This window comes from Astatotilapia calliptera, chromosome 2 (assembly GCF_964374335.1).
Source record: "Astatotilapia calliptera chromosome 2, fAstCal68.1, whole genome shotgun sequence".
NCBI lineage: Eukaryota > Metazoa > Chordata > Actinopteri > Cichliformes > Cichlidae > Astatotilapia > Astatotilapia calliptera.
The window spans coordinates 20,926,486-20,948,565 of record NC_137423.1 but is presented as its reverse complement, the minus strand read 5'-3'; the positions used below and the strand labels follow the sequence as shown (position 1 = coordinate 20,948,565).

Genomic DNA, 22,080 nt, shown 5'->3' with positions numbered 1-22,080 from the left:
CTCAGCCTCCACCCTCCTGCAGCACAAAAGCAGCCTTCACCTGCCTGCTCTCACTCTGCCTCCACCACCAGTCTGCGTTTCTATCTGCCTGCCCACAAGCACAGTTTGTCCACTCTTGCCTCGCCAACCTACCCATCTCACCCACACCCGACTCCACGATCACTCGAAACGCAGTCTTTCCTGACTCAGTGTCATGGTAAGGTCTGATATTCTGTTTGTAGTCTAAAAAGTCACCGAACACCAAACCAGACTGAACTGTTGAAGAAGGAAAAATGATCGACTCAAACACACAATACATGTGTACTTCTCACATCAGAAAAGATCATGTATAATGTAATTATTCTGTCAGTCTGCCCCAGGGCAGCTGTGGCTACAACTGTAGCTTGCCTCCACCAGTGTGTGAATGTGTGTGTGAATGGGTGGATGACTGGGTGTGTAAAGCGCTTTGGGGTCCCTAGGGGGGACTAGTAAAAGCGCTATACAAATACAGGCCATTTACCATTTAACAGTCAGTGCAGGCGGTGGAGTACAAATTAAGAAGTCTAATCACACCACAAAATCATAACAATACAGAGATGTGCGTCTTTAGAACTAAAGAAGGAGATGAAGAGTATGAGCATTAGAAATATAACCATGTTTTGCAAATTTTTATGTTGAAACATCTACTGAGGTTAGATAGTATCATCCCAAGACAAGTTAAAAGAGAGCTGCTGGAAGCAAAAGAGATCCCATGCTGCGAGCAGAGGGATGGATGGAAGGAGGACCCAACTGAGGATAGGAGGCGTGCTGGGATCAGTGGAGAGAGAGATGGAGAGGAAAGCCTTTTAAAACAAAAAGAGATGCCAAGCTGTGATAAGGTTTGGCTTTAAACTGAGAACTGATGCTATCGGTACAGTAAAGTGTAAGTCAGTGATTCCTCAGAGACTTCTCTGCATTCCTGCAGTAGTCTCACACTGAAAATTACAAACCTCTAATGTCTGACTGAGAACTTTAAATAATAAACTTCACCAGAACAAACAGGTCTGTCACCCTCCGTAAACTTCACTTCAAACATGAAACGCAGACGATCAATTACCACCACCTGCTTCACCTCTGACTCTTCATCTGCCTTCACTCGCACATCTTTTCATCTTCCATCCACCCGAGACGCAAACAACAGCCAGCTGCTGTCTCTCTGTCTGCATTTCAGTCTTTGGGTTAAACCTTATTCTCTTGTCAGCAACACATTTTTTCTCACCTCACATGTCAGAAAATTTCTACTTAAGAAAGATTTAAACAAATACAAGTCTTTGAATAGTTTCAATTTTACTGTCAGGCTACAAGAAAAAAAAAAGCTGTAACTATAAGAAATAAGAGAAGTTAACAGTTTACACTGATGCTGTTCATGAAGTGTTAAAAATAAAAGAGAATCCAGGTTTATAACACATCTAACAACATGCAACACATTCATAAGAACATACAGAGATGGTGAAAGAAAGCAAGAGAAAAAGAGACACGAGGTGCAGTCTGGACACTCCCACGCTGTTTGCTTTCATCGACCACATGAAGGATCGGCTCACATTTGGAATATTTCAAGAGAAAATTCACCTGCTGTCACTCGTATGTGAGTGACAGGTAAACAAGCAAATATATGAACAAATATGAAGTGAAGGATTGTTACCTGCTCCGCCACAGAGTCCAGAGGCCTCACTGACACATCGGCACTCCACTGTCTGCCTGCCTGATCCTGTTCAGGACACACACACACACACACACTTTAATTAAGATGTTCTGAGGTTTTGAGGAGGTGGGAACTAAAATATTCAGAGTGTGCAAGATGGCACAAAGCTTTTAGCCGCCACACTCAACTTTAAATATTTCATTATAACCTCATCTGAATTTCTCTGAAAAAAGAGAAAAAACTAAGTAGCACAAACTGAATTTTTTTTGCATTTACACTGGTTAATCAAATCTAATCTATGTAAATATTTTCAGTGATTGCACCATTGGCTTCAAATTGTGTTCACTGGGCTTTGATGTGAAGGGTCACACTAAACAGGGTTTAAGCTGAAACGGCAGCTTAACCTGATTACAAATCAAATGTCTGCAGGACAAACGTAAGCGCCCTCTGAGCAGTGATCCAAGGTGAAGCTCACCTCATCTGCGAGCAATCGATGGTGCCACTGTGAGGACGCGCAAGGACAAAACTGTTGCAGGGTGAGAACCGAGGCCTTGAGTCTACAAACTAATTACAGCTTTGTTAACAAGGAAGCACTAACAATTACACCTGAGACAGGAATCATGCTACACTGATACACGTGACAACAGGAAAACAAGAACAAAGCCACAGTGACATTACATATGAGTTTGTATTTAGATTGAAAGGATGTGTTAAAAGTCCTCCAAAGCAACTAAAACCACAAACACGAGGTTCAGTTCTGAGGTGAACCCTCAGAGACAGCTCGCAGCTGTCACTCAAACTGGTCACAACCACAGTCACGCACATTTTAAACCTTAATCTGATTTAAACTGGTAAGTTACTGGTAATTTGCACAATAAAATCCTCTCCTGTTCAACTGATAGAAAGATAATTTTAGTTTTAGGCACCAACACAGTTTTGTAGCAGCCTACAGACAAGCTTACTGCTGTAAAAGTGATAGAAGATAAAACTGCGTGTGCACCGAATCACTTTTATAACCAGCTTCAAGTGACCGACTCGATGTATTGTTCACATGTGTCATCTGGACCGTGTGGTTTATGACCTTCTGGTGGTATTAGATGAAAGTCACCAATCAATAGAAATAAAGGATATTGTGCTGATTTGTTCTGCATTTTGCCAGAAAACCATTTTATACTCAGGTTTAAGCCATGAAAATGTGTGCCAGTCAGAACGATGATTTAAAATCCAGTCAAACACACTGGCCCAGTTTAGCTCAGTGTGTTGAGCAGGCGACCACATGGCATACGCGTCCGGCCCACAGCCCTTTGCCGTATGCCTTCTCCTGTCTCTCTCTCCCTCTGCTTTCCAGTCATTTCTTCACTGTATCTGTCAATAAAAGTTAAAAAAGGCCAAAAACAACTATGCCAAGTTTTTGTGACGATACAGGAGGATTCAAAGCATGACATCACGATTAAAGCAGAGCCATGCTGCAGCTGTAGCTCCTTTTAAGTGACCGTCACCACTAATCCAGTGAGAACTGGAACCCATCCTGACCACTACTGTAAGAAATGTCACATTGCAACTCTTTAAAGGGAAATCAGACCTTACTTGCTACAAATCATTTAGATTTGTAAAAAGTAAGGTTGTGTAATGAGTATTCCCTTTCCAGTTGGAGAGGCGACCTCTACAGTCTGAAGCCGCTGACAGTGAACTGAACTACATCACGCAATACTTGCTAAATCAATCGATGTGTGCGATGATTGGGAGCAGCAGACGTGCTATTCATCTGACATAATACAAGATCACATCATGTGCTCACTGAACCTGTCGCATAATTAAACACACATACAGTGAAAGTTAATGAAGCATCAGATAGATCCATTACACATGCTGACCTTAATGACTTTGAGGTAATCAGACTAACACGTACAGATACCTCCCTGACACACACACACACACACACACACACACACACACACACACACACACACACACACACACACACACACACTAAAATAAGACAGATATTAATAGCATTTAAATACAGCATCTTCAACAAGAATCCCCAGTCACTAACCTGCTCTGCAGTGTTAATATAAACCTATTGAAACCCACTGGTGTATGGAATAGATTCATTAAGCATGTGTCAAAATTAATGAGTAAAAAATGAATTTCTAAAACAGTAAAAAGAGTGTCTTTGTGTCTTTGCTCAAAATGATTGAAACTGATACAGACAGTTCACCGTCTCAGCATACTTTGTTAAATGTGTGCATACAGACACACACATAGCTACAGTTACTTTGTAACACTGCCTCACAGAAAAGGTCATTCTCATGGTCTCAGGTTTCTGTGATGCAATAAACTGAGTTTTAATGAAGTAAAACATATTCATGTTGTAGCTTTGTGGGGGGGGAAACAGTCTTGATGGGGAAAAAAAACTTATTCAAACTCCAAATAATTCAGAAAACTTTCAGCGGTACAGTGAAATGTGAAAAAATGTCCAAATACAGACCTCCTCTTTTACTTTATTCTTAACCTGCACCAGTTAAGTCCTCAAAAACTGAGAAGACTACACCAGGTCCTTCATCACTCTGTTACATTGAAGGTGTGTTTTTATCACCCAAGTGACAAAGCCTGACAGGTGCACCCGCTATCAGTGCCGTGCACATCATCATCATCACAGCTTTATTTTCTGAAGCTTGAACCAAATGTAGATAGCACATGCGCGCGCGTGCACACACACGCACACACACACAGTGTTTCAGTCACCTGTCACAAAGTAACTCCTCTGACAGCTACTTCACAGACATTATATAACTTTGCTCAAACTATAATCTAAAGACATGAGATGTTTTAGGGATTAGCTGTTGGAGGTCAGAGCAGTTTTGGTACCCAGGTCAGACTCTCAGGGGCCTATCACTCCTATCACTCACATATACACGTTCAGCTGTTGTGTTGGCTTTTATGTCTCAAACACAGGGGTTAGTAAGGACATGCAGCAGTCAGCCTACTGGGAAGACATTTCAGCAAGAAGTAACTTATCACTATGCACGTCTTCACTTTTGTTCCATCCCGACAGTCCTCATCAGCATCATTTCCATCTCAGTAGGCAGCTGTTTTTGGCAAAAAAGGCTCTGTTTAATGCACTGTAGACTACTTATCCAGCACCAGGCAGCAGACAAAGTTAGCAGCCAGGTGACGAACACAGCGGAGCATTAAGCAGCTATGGAGCCTGATCTTCCCCTCGGGAGCTTTTTTTTAATTAATTAAACAACCGAGCACGTGAATATGATAGAAACAAAGTGACAAAGTTGCTGTGTGTCTGCTTGATGCTTCTGATCATGTTTTTTAAAACTCGTCAGGTGAAGAAGGTGGTAAAGACATGAACACGGTGGGAGAGCCTGGGACACATGTTACAGCTCATCCAACAGCTGTTTGGTCAGCTAAGAATCAGTGCTTACATCTGATGTTTTTAAACCAATCACTGTCCACCTTCACGCAGTTCAGCTTTTGTCCTCTCCTCAAGCGACATCATATTAACAAACCAAACAAGCTTTTTTGGAAAGCACCAACAACAATGGTAACTGTTTAAGATAAATATATTAAGCAGTTTCATTAAGTTGTGGTTATCTACCATATTAGCTTTGCTAATATTATCTGCGCATAGAGAAAACTGAACCATCTTGAGCTCAGGACGTGACAAAAAGGGCTCGCTTCAGATAAAGTTGCAAATAAACGTAACAGGTCTCCTGTAAGGTTATCATAACACTGCTGTAAAACCTAAGCTTTGGAAATTCACCACTACACCTACAGTGGACTCAGTATGCATGTATAAAAAGATCCTCCAACTGCTACCAAGTCAAAAGTTCATCTGCACCTGTCTCCTGTCGCTCCTCTTGTTTCCCTCATCCACTAAGATCCTGCTGTCGTGGAGCTCAGACTCCTCCCCAAGGAAGACCTCCTGCAGCTCTCCCCACTGAAAGGCACAGTCTGTCAGCTGTCGCCTCTGCTGCAGGCAACAACAAAGGGAACTGTTTTAATCAACCTAACAAATGTAAGTATTAAACAAACATTAAGGCTTTATGCTGACATTGTTCCCTGCAGTAAAACTACATAAAGTCACAACGGTCGCAGTTTAAAGACTCGATATGAGGAAGGTGAAAGAGGAAGTTAAACACACACAATAAAATATTATATTCGCTCTTAATATTTTATTATTAATGTGTCAATGCGGAGTGAATCCTATGGAAACCACTGTAAATAACAGCACTTACATCCTCTAACTTTTGCCGTTGCTCTTGCTGCTGCTGGATCCTCCTCTGTCTGTCAGCCAGGATCTGCTGCTTGTATCGCTCCTGTTCTTCCAGCTGCTGCCTGTGCTGCTGCAACGCCTGGATGTCAAATACAACATGACCACACTTAAAATGCAACTAAGAAAACCGATTCATGTTTGACTTCATCCACCGTTGAGCGGAGTGCTGTCTAACCCTGACACGATACTGAAAGCTAACTGCTAAATGTGAAATAGTTCAGTAAAATAACCTGCTGCTCATAATAAATGTATCACATGTAATTCTCTGCATCTTACTAAAATTTATATGCATGTAGACAAAACTGCACAGAACAAAACAAACTACCTGCTGTCCCCGCTGACCTCCACCACCTCCTCCGCGCCCTACGTCTCTGCCGCCTTCGTGATCTTCTGTCTGCAGTCGAAGAAACTCCCGCCTCAGCGTCCATTCGCCGGGAACATTGACTATGGAGCTGATGGAGAGAGACACGTGAGCGGCATTAAGTCAAGTGCGAGTGACGTGCTCGAGTTAACGTGAGGACGAAGGGAAAGTGGTCACAGCAACAAAAACACACACATTAATCTCACTCTAGGAGTGAGTGAGCTCTGTGCACGGCACCATCTGCTATTTGACATCCAGGGACAGCAACATCTGTCTGTGGACTTATAATAAAACATAACCTGTAGTGATTCAGTAGCAATGATCACTTAAGACCTAATAACAATTAAAAAAATCATTTATATGTTTATATGGCAGACGCATGATGTGTGCTTGACAGCTTGTTGCTTAGTGTGATTATTACTTCACAAAGGATCATGTAGTAACTGAGTCCTGCTTTAATTTCTGGTGAATAATATTTTGCCTGGCGTGACAAAGCTTTACCTGGGTTCTCCTTCCTCTTCTGTGACCTCATCATCCTCTTCCTCACTGCCACTGTATTCATACTCTGGGCCCTCTGAGAGAGTAAAAAGGAGAGAGAAGAGAAAGCGAGGAGGAGTGGATACAGTAAAAAGTTACTATGCAGCACCCAACATGGTGATATTTAAATACACGTACTCCTTTTCCCACATGGACACTGGTCCTGATACTTCACACTTTTTCAGAGTCAAACCCAAAATGATGCCGATGAAAAATAAGCTGAGACACAATCTCACCTTTAGGCAAACAGCTGATATCACAGAACATTTTGTCCTGTTTACAGAAGCGCACAGACGCACATCTGTATGAATATCTCCAGTTTAAGTCATCTGGCACATAATTTAATGGGTACTGAACCTCGTGAAACTTTTTCTTCTCTTTGGTAATTGTAGGTGCTTAAATAAATTGCTGTAGTAATAATCTGCCCTTTTGTGCTGTGAGTGGTTACACCATTTCTCCTTTTTGCCTTGCAGCACCAATGCTCTCGTTCTCTTTTTCTACAGATTATTCTTTTTATTATTCCAGAACTGAAACTCCAAAATAAAACAGTTTCTTTTCTCTACTTCGAGCGAGTGCATTTCTTTCACTTTTGCTTCTTCTTTGTCTTTCCTTTCACTGACATTTCAAATAACTTGATGCACAAACAGCCACTGTATGACGTCAGTCACCAGGCCTTCATGCATCTGGCCCCAGATGCAGAGAAAGTGAAGACTCTCTGACGAGTCGCACCATCCACACGCTGCACTGCACGCTCTACTGTAAATTGACGCGTTAGAAATGCGATGCGCTCACGGGTGGTGTCTTGGGTGAACGATTCTGATGTGTCAGCACCGCGGTGGGAATTCTCATCTGTGTTTCTGGCTTTGTGAGCAAGCCGCTATTTCATTAAAATTTCCTCCATGCCCTACCCTCTTCCCCCTTCATCGTCTGCTGCCAGTAGCAATTTTGTCATTATCAAAGCCACACAAAAGTCTAGTGTGGGCAAAGTTATTCAGCAAAAAATGAAAGAGGCTTCCTTTATGGAAGCCTAAAGGAGCAGAGTTTTATGCTGTAGTAGATTTCAGGACAGCAGTGCTTCCCCATCTAAAAGGTGTCTCTCGTTTCCACATACACCTTTTATCAAGGGACACACGGCAACACAATGCATGCAAGCATGTGTTAGCACAGGTAGGAAATGTTTAAAAATGCTACTATCCCAGTGTCATTTTTAACCAGGACCGCCTTCATGAACACTGCACTAAAATCAATCACTCTTCCAAGGGGGTAAATGGTAAATGGTAAATGGCCTGCATTTGTATAGCGCTTTTCTAGTCCATAGGACCCCAAAGCGCTTTACACTACATTCAGTCATCCACCCATTCACACACACATTCACACACTGGCGATAGCAAGCTACATTGTAGCCACAGCTGCCCTGGGGCGCACTGACAGTACATGAAGATGGGTCCAGTCAGCTTCCTATAACAACATTTGGCCACCATATGGTGTGATAGGAGCTTGGGGTGAGTTGAACATCAACTTGACACACCATATGTTGCCATTAAGAAGCCAAAAAGGCAACACAACACAGGTGGATTTGTTCGAAGCAGAAAAGAAGACTTTTGTTAACAAACAGGGCAAAAGCATATTTTATATGGTGGTGATGTCATGCTTGAAGGGCTCCAAAGGAGCTGAAAGACACGGGAAGGACTGGAGGGGACGGCCTAGTTTTTCCTGACTGAAAAGTGGGACTTTAATCATTTCTTTTTGGAGTGACTCATCTTCCAAAACACAGACATCTTTGTCCAAACTACACTCTTGGGTATGATGAATGACACATCCGTTTTTGCATCACATCCGGACGCACTGATTTTCTTTTTTTTCCCCCTTTCTTGCAGAACTTGCAAAGTTTTTTCTCTTCACAGTAACACTACCAACATTTCATTACTGTGGAGGGGCACAGGGGAACAGAAACACACACTAAATCACAAATATGGCCTTATACACACTGCATACACACAGCGCATACAGCAGAAAGCCTACCAGTCATTAGAGTGTTGTTATAAGCCAACAGAAGATTAGAACCAGATGGTGATTCGTTTCCTCCTTACTTCCCTTCAGCGTCTCTCTCTCTCACTTTTGCAAATGAAGAAAAATAAAGCTAATAGACATTATGAGGATTACTTACACTGTCTGAATACTGACATGAGAACAAAGCAAAGAGAGTCATAAATATCTCCGTCCTGACTGTTTTTCTCACTGTCTGACTGCACATTTTGGCATCAGTGATTCAGCACATGCAGCTCATCCAGAGTAAGCGGAGGATAAATTACGTTCACACTATACGTCTCACAGCTTGCTTCCTCGTGTTACACATTCCTAATTTGTTGTTCTTTTGTCTGTTTCTATGCCTTTTGTTCCCTTCGTCCTCACTTCGTTCGTCCATCTTTGTGAGCGAGACATTGTTATAAAAGAATGCAGGAGAAAAAGGAAAGCAAAGGTCAGCCCGAGACTTCCCTTCGGCCTGACCTAACATTCTCCCGCTGCTGCGCTCTCCTCGTCTGCCTCGCCGGCGCTGTTAGCATCAGAATATGTTTTCATAAGCTTTGACAAAATGAATGAAGATACAACAAAGCAGAATATATGCAAAAGTACCAAATGGCAACCAAATGAATCATTTCCATAAACAGCAGGCAAGAAATGAGGCAAAATGCTGTGTTTGTCTGAGCAGCCTGAGCGAAACAGCTGCTGCTGCCGTGAGAGCAGCTGGTCCACTCTCAGCTCAAGTGTGCGGCGTTATCCACCACGGCTGGGCTCAAAGCCAGAAGATACCGTCAATTTTTAAAACATGGTGATAAATTCAACCTGACATTTTACTTTGAAAAACCCCTGACACTTAGACACACCTGAAAGGATTTTCAGATTCTAACAGCGTAGTGCAGATATGACAGCCTTTGTTTTACGTGGAATTAAACTGTGAACCCTGCAGAGAAGTGGTGTCAAACCCAAGGCCCAGGGGACACAAGTGGTCCAGCAAAGACTCTGATCTGGCTCGCTGGATGACTTTGGAAAATGTGAAGCAGCCTATGAGCAGAAAAATAGCCCTAGCTTCTGTCACTGTAAACCACCCTGTATACAGACAGCAGGAAAACAGCCAACAGCTTGTTTATGGTTTAAATTTACTGCCTTTATTTGCCCTGACCTTTCTCTCGCTTCTTCCTGGTTCGGTCCAGATGATCTTTAAGCATGATGCGAACTTGTCTCTCGTTAGCCAGGTCTTTGATGAAGGCGTGTCTCAGTAGGACATCTGTGGTGGGTCGATGTAGATGGTTCTTGATCAGGCAACTATCAACGAACGACAAGAAACGCTTCGACCTGCAGACAAAATACAGACAAATGTGAAAGCATTACAAGCAGGTTTAACAACAGACACACTAACGTAACAAAGTATCACTTAACCTCCTCCACATTTCTGTGAATACACTAAATTCTCTAAACCGAATCACTAATTTAAAGACTCATTTTTTAAAATCCACTTTTTTTTTTTGCTATATCATGTTGTTGATGATATATTTTTTGTATCACATTTGATACATTCGGCGCTTTTGGCAACTTTTTGTTAGCAACAATGTTAATTTTAGACAAAAAACAAACAAGACTTTAAGGTTTTTTAGGCAAGTATTGATTATGTTGAGGAGATGGAGGTCTCAGAAACTCATGTAGCAAATATGATAAAAATGCTTTTGTAGGGTTAAAACCAGCAACAAATTGTAGTTCCAACCATAAAACTCAACAAATCAGAAGAGAAGACAACATTAAATAAATATTCAATTCACTGAACTGCATAACACTCCACATAATTCTTAAATAAGTATTTCCACTCACCCACAGTATAAAAGCTAGAATCGCCTCTCCCAGCGCTACTCTACCGAGGAAAAGCAAATCCAAAATAACGAGTCCAACTTTTACGATGATATCTACCTACAGAAGCACTCTACAATCAGTGACATGCGCCGTGTGTAAAGTCATAGAAAACTGGGAAGGAAAATGTGGGGCTGCTTTATTTTTCTGCCTCAAGGGGGCCTGGAGTGAAATGGGAAAGCAGTTCACCCCAAATCATTGACGCTATTAAAAGCACCAATAGAAAGCGTTTTTCAGATGACATTAATACTGAATGAAAGACAGCATGACAGTTCCACCATGAGTTCAACAAGTGCCTATCAATTATCCACAGAAAATATGGAGAGAGAAAGGAAAGAGGCTGATAATCAAACCCTAAATAGGATTCAATCCAGAACACACACACACCAGTGGGTTTTTAATCTGGATGACTGGACTTCTTTAAAAAAACAAAACAAAAACAAAACAAGAAAAAAACTTTATCTTGATATATCTAGACATGCCCGTTACTTTCAACCTTTTCTTCTCAAGACGAGAGTGCTGGAAGATCTTTTATCAGATGCATGAAACCCACAACAAAGACCCCTCAGAGGCCCTGTTTTTAGAAGAGAAATCCCAAACACTGCTGTTTGCATCCTGCTGCGTGTGTGTGTGTGTGTGTGTGTTTAGGGCTTACCATTTCTTTGACTTAAGTTTTGGTGGAGGGTTTCGAGGAATCAGAAACAGCGCTCTCATTGGATGCATGTCACACAGAGCTATGGAGGGCACAGGCCGAGAGCAGCAGAGTCACAGATGTGGAAAAAATAAAAATAAATGAACAAATGAGAAGGGAAATACATACGATGTAGTGTAAAACACTTCAGCATATCAGTTAGTCATGTGCATGTGTGTAGATGCGTTTTTAACTTACGGGGGGCTCCTTCTGCCATCTCTAGGGCCGTGATGCCTAAAGACCAGAGGTCACTCTAAAAACAAGACAGGCGGGTTAAAGGTTATATTGTAGCTAATAACCTTGGATACCATTTTAAAATGACTGTATGTAATTAGTAAAAGCGGTGTAGTGCATCGAGGTCTGGGAATCACAGAAACAGTCTCCAGAGTTCACAGATCGTGGGTGTGAGATCTGATTAATATAAAATTTCTTCAAAAACAGTCTCAGGTTGTTTCTGCGAAATACGATAAAATGAATCAGTCACTCAGTAAACTCGAACTTTATCGTGAAGATTTTGGATGAGGTTTGCATCATAAAAAAAAGAACACAGCAAAAAGATTTTGGACTGTGTTTGAAAGATGTTGTCACTCTGGTGAATTTCTTATATTTATGGAAGCTGTCTGTTGAATATATGTTTATGCAGACTTATTTCTGAGTGCTGCTATGAGACCGGGGCTGTTTCTCAGCCCACATCTGACAGGCAGGAGAAGCGAGCGCTACACGACTTTACGTCACAGAAGTTGGCGTCGCTGGAATTAAATCATGGTCGACGCGATTTGCAAGCCATCTCACAGACAATGAACTTCTTGCGTGTGGTGATATGTGTTGAACTGGCTCAATATTGCGAATCGACACGTGTTGGTTAGTGACAGACATTACAGATGAAAACACAAGATAAAGTCTGACTAAGAATGATTTTTTCTGTGTTTCAGAACAATAATTAAAAGTGTCAGGCTGTCAGGACCAAACACAGCCATGGCAGACTAACATGGTTCAACAGTGTCAGCTGGAAAACATGAGGAAGGCAGCGAAGTAGCAATAACATCCAGAACCACGTGTTCCTCAGCAGCCAGTCAAACTGAAGGCGACGACTGGACTTTTTATCCCCTCAACGATGTTGAAGAAGAAACTGATCCTGGCTGTCAACACAACGTTGTTTCAGCTAAAAGGACTAAAGCAAACCTGTGACCTCCAAGTGAGTTTTGCCTTACACAGCAACAAACAGCTTAAAGTGCTTTACTGACACCCTCACGTAAAAGGTAATAGAGTTGATGAAACATAAACTCACATCTAAAACTTCTAAACAAGAAGAAAAAATAATATTGCGCACTTTCAAAAATAACTAAAACAGACAACACACAGGAAACGTCTGCAGACTTGCTCTTCGTCACGCTGGTCAAATTTGTCAACTCAGGAGGGTTTTCATGGCTGCAGTGTCTACATAACAGGAAGCTTTGTGTTTATTTTGTATTACCTATTTTGAACTTCCTCAATCATAAATGGATAAATCCAAAAACATTTTAGTAACTAAGACTGAAACTAATAAAAACTAGAGTGAAACACTGCAATGAGTTCTGGAAACCAAGTGAAACTAAACTGAGCTCGAAGCAAAAGCAATAATAAGAGCAGATGTTTGAATCTTGGTTGTGTGTCTTACATGCGTGTGGCACAACAGATATGACTTGTGGTTGGTGACCCACACTCAGCATAATGCCTCAGCATTACAGTACAAAACAACCACAGTTACACAAATGCTGCTTTCCCTGCATCTGGATTTCATGAGCTGTGAGATGACTGAAACTGTAAAAGTGTAAAGTAGTTCATCTTTATCAGTCATTTCCATGTATGTGTGGTTGAATAACTTCAATATTAAAATATAGCCACTTCCACTTTGTCCACAGCATAGTCTGCACCATGTTAGATAACAAATAAACCACCTTAAGCAGCTGGGAACTGCCTTAATTCTCACTTAAAAAACAAAAATGAAACAAGGCTGTGTCTTTGAAATTAGGTACCCTGTAGTCATATGTAGCCTCAGGGTTCTCATCACAGGCAATGACCTCCGGGGCCATCCAATAAGGAGTACCGATGAAGGTGTTCCTCCGACCGATCGTCTTATCGAGCTGGGCTGACACGCCAAAGTCAACTGCAAAAAAAATTAAATTAAAAAAAATAAAGGTTTCATGTGTGAAAAACAGCCACAACTGTTGCTACTTTCAGAAGCGTCTTTGTGGTCGTGAGATTTATGTGTTTCAATATGACTGTGTGATTGTTCTGTTGTTCTCCCAGGGGTTACGTCTGCTTGAGGAACCACAGCGCATGTGTCAGTGTGTCATACCCAGTTTGACTTCGGCATTCTCTGTGAGCAAAACATTTTGTCCCTTAATGTCTCGGTGAATCACATGGTGGGAGTGAAGATGGGAAAGGCCCTGGAAGACAAATATGAATACATATAAACACTCCCGTGCACACACGGTCAGATGACCGCCGCTATAAATACGAAGGGGCAAACGCTGCCCTCGGAGAGCATTTAGATCACGTGTCTGAAGGATTACTGAACGGAGAGCAGGATTTAGCTTTTAGCTTCAAGTCCATCAGTAGACATCCTTACTTTAGGCAGTTACTGAGTGGCCGAGTAACTCAAGCACAGTTTTAGTGTGTGTATTTGCATTCTCGCTTCTTCAAAGTGGGTTAAATAAACAGGAAGTAAGTCTTATTTCAGACAATGACTTCACCATGGTTTCTGTTTGTATTTGTGCATGCGTGTGTTGTGATGTTAAAACAATGGGGAGACAGCATGGCTGACAGCAGTGGAGAAAACTCTGGCGACAGTCCAGAGCCCTTTGTCTCTCAAGTTTTTTTACAACTACAAAAACAACAAAATAAAAAAAATGAGCTCCGTTTCATTTTTGTTGCAGATAACGGCAACATCAAGGACACCGGGGGCTGATATAAGCTGATATGTTACTGTGTATGTCTCTGAGCCACAAACACCAGCACAGAAAGCGAAGCAAACATCCCGGAGCCTTTCTCAGGACCTCGTGATCTCTCATAATGATAACCATAACATTTTACAGAGATGTGCTTTAAACTGGCCTTTTAAGTATATAACTAAAAGAAGAAATCCCCCCGAGTCACAGTGGGAAACATACGAGAGAATAAATCCCTGAACATGAGGAAGTATCAGTGTCAGTTTGGCTGCTCTTTGATGTTTTGGCAAAGAATCACTAAAAGCAGCCATCGTGTTTCTTTACAACACCAGACACTGAACCACGCTTACATCCACAAACAAGTTACTACCTGCGTTTTTTTAACCAACACTAAAACAGCACCGCAGGCAGAGAGAGGTCCCTGCTGAGTGTTTGTTTGTGTTATTAGATCACACAGAGTTAGCTGACGATGGAGGGTTTGACACAAACAGCATCGTTGCATTACCCAGAAAGCTCACATCTTCTATACTTATTTAAAATGGTCACTTATAAAGGTAAAAAAAAACTGTGTGCTTGATCTTACCCTGAGCACCTCCCGGCAGATGTAAGCAATCCAGTCTTCTTTCAAACAGTTTCCTTTGGTTTTCTTCACCAAGTCTGTCACAGAGCCAGCGCCACAGTACTCCATCACTAACTATATGGGAAATAAATAGCAGAAACATGTGGTGTTTGACACAGGTAACCCAAAAGAACAGCAGTTGTTTAATAAAAACTAAGATAATCCACAGTTTGTGCTGAAGAACAAACAAATGTGACGAGTTAACAAACCCAGAGTTGGTGGTCCTGTCCAGCAGGGCCTTTCTTAATGAAGGCACCGTAATAAGTAGCAATGTTTCTATGGTGGGAATAACTTTTTAACATGTTGATCTCCAGCTTTATCTCCTCTTCTTCCTCCTAAACACAAGAACAAAAACATAAGGAATCAAACAAGTGACAAAAATATTACTGCCATGTGGAATTTCATTATTAGTCATGGTCATCTGACCGTTCACAGGTGATTGAAAATGGCGCTGCCTGGTGTTTGTCTGAAGAGCAGGTGTTACGGCGCTGTGATGCTTCTGTGTTGGGTTCAAAAAGGTTTCAAGGCTTTTATAAAAGTGGCCCTTCTGCCTTGGACATGTGACCTGTTTATTTAAAGTTTTAAAGTGTCGCTCCAAATGTAAAATCACAAACACATCCAGGTAAATAGCCTCTTGAATCTGTTTTATAACCCTTAGATGATCTCTCACCCAGCTACTGGACCTTAACTCAACTACTCCCATCCCACAACAAAACCACTGGGGTTGGTCGACTTTACGTGACAGAGGACAAAAAGAAAGCAGAGGAAACTGTGTGCGGCACTTTTTGTTTTCCTAGTATAAATCCTGGAAATGACTTGTGACTTCTCCAATTCACTGGACTCCTAAATCTACTCAGGATCTGGAAACGAGAGCAGAAGAAAAGAGGAGAGCTGGAGAAGCTGGCTGTGGTTGTTAATCAGGAAAGTGGAAACAACAGAGAGCTTCTCACAGTCGCTGCCCTCCCTTAAATCTTCACAGGAGGGGAGAAAAATGACAAGGCAGAGTTTGAACTTTCACTTCCGTTTGAAACACACAGGCTTCTGCCTACGACGAGGTTGTGTGTGTGTGTGTGTGTGTGTGTGTGTGTGTGTGTGTGTGTCTGCAAGAAGGCAGATAATAGCCAAGCATTTCCTGCTGTCACATCCACACAAAGAAACTACGACGTTTAGATGTCAGAACAATCTGTAATATAATTTATTCAGGCACTCTATAATTTGTATTTGACTTCTTTTTCTGGGGGAGGCTCTAACGAGTTCTTAACACGTCATCTAGTTGTCTGATTATTCTCTCCATTAATCACGTAATTATCTGCTACATAAAATGTAAGAAACAGAGAAAAATGACAAAGTCTGTGCTAAACTCTCCAGTTTGGCTGCATTACTGAGCAAGAAACCAAAACCCAAAGATATTCCCTCTTGATAAGATTTTATCAAGACAGAAGACTGAGCGTGTTGGATTTTGTGATCTTTTAACATTTTATTTTACTTCACACCGATATAAATCCAAAGCCATGCAAGCCTGTCTGTGGAGCAGTACCTTGCTAAATCCCAAGATTGGAACTCACTCATTCTAACAGCAAACATAAGCTGTTTACAAAAAAAGCTCTAGCTGCTCGCTAGGCTTCACCTCTTGACTGCATTTGTTATATTGGTGCCCTTTTGAAGCATTTTCACAGCTCTGGTTAGTGAAATTCTGATCATTAGTCTGGTACTTTGCCTCCCCAAGTAGGTAACTGTGTGTTATACCCACACAGTTTAGAAATGCAGCTGGCTAACCTACACTCCTATTGTTACCTGACACCTTAAGATCAAGATGGCCACGAAGTTAAAGAGCAAACTCCAAAGCGAGGAATCTAGAAGCCAGTGGTTGACATCATAAACCATAAAAACAGTGTGTGGAGGTTATTACAGAGCCATACGTTCACACAACTATGCTATGGGTACTTAGGACTAGGATGTAGGCCGAGAGCAGGGTCTCTGGAGAGAAATACACCACCACAAACTGTCTCGTCTTTTCTTTCAATCCTGCATATTACATGTCTACCGGACATCATGCTATAATAGTACAAGGGATTGTTTTTCTTTAGAGGGCACAACCATAGCGGTTAAAGTAAATATCGAACACATGGATTGGATGGGTTGTTGCCAACATCTGGTGATAATCTGGAACTATATTGGTCACGTGTTCAATGCTTATTTTATCAGCTGTATATTCAGCGATTCCTAGTACCGAGAAAACTCAACTGTATGTGTAATAAGTTGCAAGAAACTCTTGCACTACAGTATGTGTAAATTTAATCCAGGAGCTGAAGAAAAACAGGTCATCTCGATGCAAAACCCTCAAACAGGAGTCACGTATTAAAGGCTGTCATGTATGATTTATGTTAACAGGATGATTATCACGGTGGTGTTGAATTTAATTACACTAACGTTCCACTTTGGTCGTTACGCATCTTATGATGTTCTGTCAGTTATATACTGTGTAACGCAGTCTGCCATCCATCGCTTCAGCCTGCTCTCAATGGCTCATTAGCAGAGTTACCCTCATTTCTCCATCAAACTGTCGTCAGGTAGTTCATGCGATGGCACAAATAGTGTTTAGTGTTTATGGTGTTGCTCAGGCTGTTTGAACATGAAAGGATGCATTTGAGAAGTTGACATTCCAGGTAAAGAACAGGTGGAGCATAAAAAGGATGTCGAAATAAAATAGAGATAAATAAGGATTATTTTTGAGCAGGAGACAGCGTTGCCTCAAACACGACACATGATGACACAGGTACACTCTGAGAGTAGTGAGGTAATGAACCCTTACCTCTGTGACCTCCATGACTTTGATAGCTGCCAGCTGACCTGTCTTGACATGACGGCCCTGTTGGAAAACACACACAATGAGATACGATCACTGTAGAGATTCTGTTAAATATTCTGCACCAGTTCAAATTTCTTAAATCACAAGTGCAGCTGTGCATCTTGGAAAGACAGGCAGCAACTGGATCGTAATATAAAAGATTAGCCTCTAAATGTTTGACGAGGACTACAACAACTGTCCCACGCTGGAGTCTGTAAACAGATGAACGCTCACAAAGTGTTCCCGCTCTCCCTGTAACTCTTCTGAGTGAATACTTGGACTGTGATATAATTCTCAATATTCATGGACTCGGGCAAGTCCACCTAATTTCATTTTCTCTTGAAAGACGCAGACAGAAAGAACAGGACATGACACGAGAGAGAGAGCGCGAGAGACTAAGTCAGGATGGAGGAGCAGAGCTGTAAAGTGCAGTCAGGTGAAAAAGGGAAAATTGAAAACCATGTCATGACTCAGAAAGCTGACAAGATACTAGAGTAGCTACTCTATAAGCCTTTAAGCTGTGATGTATGACAGTTCTGTGGGAGTGTATAGTGTATGTGTCTGAAACAGACCACCAGACATGACAAACTCGCCATTATTCAATCAGTCAGCAGTCAGGATTCATACAGAGAGACAAAGTCAGACAAACACAGACACTGAAATGAGGGGCAAGTTTAAAAGTAACAAATATCTGCCTATTCATCTGTTTCCCCCTCAGCAGCCAATTCTTAGAAACGCTCGCGGCCATTTCCAAAGAAATATTGTTGATATGAACAATTGGTCCCGTAGCTATACAGGGAGTGCAGAATTATTAGGCAAATGAGTATTTTGTCCACATCATCCTCTTCATGCATGTTGTCTTACTCCAAGCTGTATAGGCTCGAAAGCCTACTACCAATTAAGCATATTAGGTGATGTGCATCTCTGTAATGAGAAGGGGTGTGGTCTAATGACATCAACACCCTATATCAGGTGTGCATAATTATTAGGCAACGTCCTTTCCTTTGGCTAAATGGGTCAAAAGAAGGACTTGACAGGCTCAGAAAAGTCAAAAATAGTGAGATATCTTGCAGAGGGATGCAGCAGTCTCAAAATTGCAAAGCTTCTGAAGCGTGATCATCGAACAATCAAGCGTTTCATTCAAAATAGTCAACAGGGTCGCAAGAAGCGTGCGGAAAAACCAAGGCGCAAAATAACTGTTACAGCCTACATCAACAAGTGCATTGAGGATGTAACAGTCACGAAAACCATAACTGTCCGGGCCAATCAAAAACCATGGATGACAGGAGAGGTCTACAGGCTGCTGAAAGCTCGGAATGTTGCCTTCAGAGATGGAGACGAGGCAAGCCTGAGGACAGCTAGGGCCAACCTTTCCCGTGGCATCAGAGAGGCTAAGAGACAGTACTCCAAGAAAATATCCCATCACTTCAAAGACAGCAGAGACTCACGGAGCCTGTGGCGGGGCATTCAGACCATCACAGATTACAAGCCCCCACCACAGACTTGTGACAGTACTATCCCCCTGCTGAACGAGCTGAACACTTTCTTTCCTCGCTTTGAAGTCCGAAACAGCACCACTGCACAGAAGACCCCACCCCCTCCTGGTGACCAGGTGATGACTCTGTCCCCGGACAGCGTGAGGAGATCCCTCAGCAGGATCAATGCACGTAAAGCTCCGGGTCCTGACAACATTCCTGGTCGTGCACTGAGAGACTGTGCAGTGGAACTCACTGATGTCTTCACAGACATCTTCAACATATCACTCATCCAGGCTGTCGTCCCCACATGTTTTAAAGCCACCACAATCATTCCGGTTCCAAAAAAGTCATCTCCCTCCTGCTTTAATGACTACCGTCCTGTTGCACTTACTCCCATCCTGATGAAGTGCTTCGAACGACTAGTCATGCAGCACATCAAGACTGTCCTGCCCCCCTCCCTGGACCCCTTCCAGTTTGCGTATCGGCCCAATCGCTCAACCGATGATGCCATCTCCACTGCACTCCACTCAGCACTCACACACCTGGACAAAAAAGATTCATATGTTCGAATGCTGTTCATAGACTTCAGTTCAGCATTCAACACTATAATCCCCCAACAGCTCACTCAAAAACTGGTCCAGCTGGGGCTCAACACCTCACTGTGCAACTGGCTGTTGGATTTCCTCACCGGAAGACCTCAAGCAGTACGGGTCGGCAGTAATACATCCAGCACCATCATTTTAAACACGGGGGCCCCGCAGGGATGTGTGCTGAGCCCCCTCCTCTTCACTCTGCTGACCCATGACTGCACTCCATCACACAGCTCCAACCTCTTCATCAAGTTTGCGGACGACACAACGGTGGTGGGTCTCATTAGCAACAGGGATGAGACCGACTACAGAAGTGAGGTGAGACGCCTGGCCACGTGGTGTGCTGACAACAATCTCTCTCTGAATGTGGAGAAGACGAAGGAGATTGTTGTGGACTTCAGGAGAATGCACACCCAACATGCTCCTCTGACCATTGACGGAGCGTCTGTGGAGAGAGTGAGCAGCACCAAGTTCTTGGGTGTGCACATCACAGAGGATCTCTCCTGGACGTACAACACCACAGCACTGGCCAAGAAATCACAGCAGCGTCTCTTCTTTCTCCGCAAACTAAGAAGAGCAGGAGCACCAGCCCCCATCATGTACACTTTCTACAGAGGCACCATCGAGAGCATCCTGTCGAGCTGCATCACTGTGTGGTTTGGAGCCTGCAATGCGTCCTGCCATAGAACCCTCCAACGCATAGTGAGAGCTGCAGAGAGGATCATTGGTGTCTCTCTCCCCTCCCTCCAGGACATTTACAGCACCCGTCTCACTAAAAAAGCCCTTTGCATAGCGGCTGATCCCACGCACCCAATGCAAAGCTTCTTCAAGCTGCTGCCGTCAGGGAGGAGACTGCGGAGTCTCCAGGCCAGGACCAGCAGACTGAAGGACAGCTTCATCCATCAGGCTGTCAGGAAGCTAAACTCCCTCCCGATTCTGCCCCCCTCTCCCCTCTTCTCCACCACGGTCTCACTGAACTCTGTCACACACACACACACACACACTCACTCTCTGACGCACTCACTGGCCTGCTCCAGTCACTTTGTGGAGCATTGGACTGCTTAAGCATTGGACCTCATAAGCCTTTGTTGTTACACTATCTCTTACCGTACACTACTAAATCCCCATTTGCACTATTTGCCTATTTTGCACCACTATGCCTTCTTACTTGAATATTGTATATTGCATAGCTTTTTTTTGTTATACGTAAAATTGTATTGTATTTATTTAAATTTATTTAAATTTTTACTTTTTAATTATTTTATTTGCATTTTTCTAATCACTAGGGTTTGAGAGTAACGCAATTTCTATTCTGTGTATGTCCTGTACATGTGGCAGAATTGACAAATAAAGTTGACTTGACTTGACTTGACTAACTGCCCATGAACTGAGAAAAGTCAAGCGTGCAGCTGCCAAGATGCCACTTGCCACCAGTTTGGCCATATTTCAGAGCTGCAACGTCACTGGAGTGCCCAAAAGCACAAGGTGTGCAATACTCAGAGACATGGCCAAGGTAAGAAAGGCTGAAAGATGACCACCACTGAACAAGACACACAAGCTGAAACGCCAAGACTGGGCCAAGAAATATCTTAAGACTGGTTTTTCTAAGGTTTTATGGACTGATGAAATGAGAGTGAGTCTTGATGGGCCAGATGGATGGGCCCGTGGCTGGATTGGTAAAGGGCAGAGAGCTCCAGTCCGACTCAGACGCCAGCAAGGTGGAGGTGGAGTACTGGTTTGGGCTGGTATCATCAAAGATGAGCTTGTGGGGCCTTTTCGGGTTGAGGATGGAGTCAAGCTCAACTCCCAGTCCTACTGCCAGTTTCTGGAAGACACCTTCTTCAAGCAGTGGTACAGGAAGAAGTCTGCATCCTTCAAGAAAAACATGATTTTCATGCAGGACAATGCTCCATCACACGCGTCCAAGTACTCCACAGCGTGGCTGGCAAGAAAGGGTATAAAAGAAGAAAAACTAATGACATGGCCTCCTTGTTCACCTGATCTGAACCCCATTGAGAACCTGTGGTCCATCATCAAATGTGAGATTTACAAGGAGGGAAAACAGTACACCTCTCTGAACAGTGTCTGGGAGGCTGTGGTTGCTGCTGCACGCAATGTTGATGGTGAACAGATCAAAACACTGACAGAATCCATGGATGGCAGGCTTTTGAGTGT

At 42.7% G+C, this 22,080-nt stretch overlaps 1 protein-coding gene across 7 annotated transcripts in view; it reads right to left on the bottom strand.

Moving 5' to 3' along the window:
* Positions 1-22,080, bottom strand: part of LOC113033077 (mitogen-activated protein kinase kinase kinase kinase 4) — a 55,505-nt gene that overhangs the window by 22,257 nt on the left and 11,168 nt on the right. For 3 of the 7 annotated variants that reach the window (XM_026186399.2, XM_026186417.2, XM_026186428.2), the window contains exons 3-15: positions 17,802-17,858; positions 15,199-15,324; positions 14,954-15,064; positions 13,779-13,869; positions 13,456-13,586; positions 11,639-11,693; positions 11,405-11,483; positions 10,031-10,203; positions 6,814-6,886; positions 6,277-6,403; positions 5,914-6,030; positions 5,517-5,648; positions 1,661-1,726 (exon numbers count right to left, since the gene is read on the bottom strand). In XM_026186399.2, the coding sequence (XP_026042184.1) occupies positions 1,661-1,726; positions 5,517-5,648; positions 5,914-6,030; positions 6,277-6,403; positions 6,814-6,886; positions 10,031-10,203; positions 11,405-11,483; positions 11,639-11,693; positions 13,456-13,586; positions 13,779-13,869; positions 14,954-15,064; positions 15,199-15,324; positions 17,802-17,858 (1,338 nt within the window). The remainder of the gene's footprint in view (positions 1-1,660; positions 1,727-5,516; positions 5,649-5,913; positions 6,031-6,276; positions 6,404-6,813; positions 6,887-10,030; positions 10,204-11,404; positions 11,484-11,638; positions 11,694-13,455; positions 13,587-13,778; positions 13,870-14,953; positions 15,065-15,198; positions 15,325-17,801; positions 17,859-22,080) is intronic. The other 4 variants (XM_080306026.1, XM_080306029.1, XM_080306043.1 and 1 more) reach the window with 2 other exon arrangements.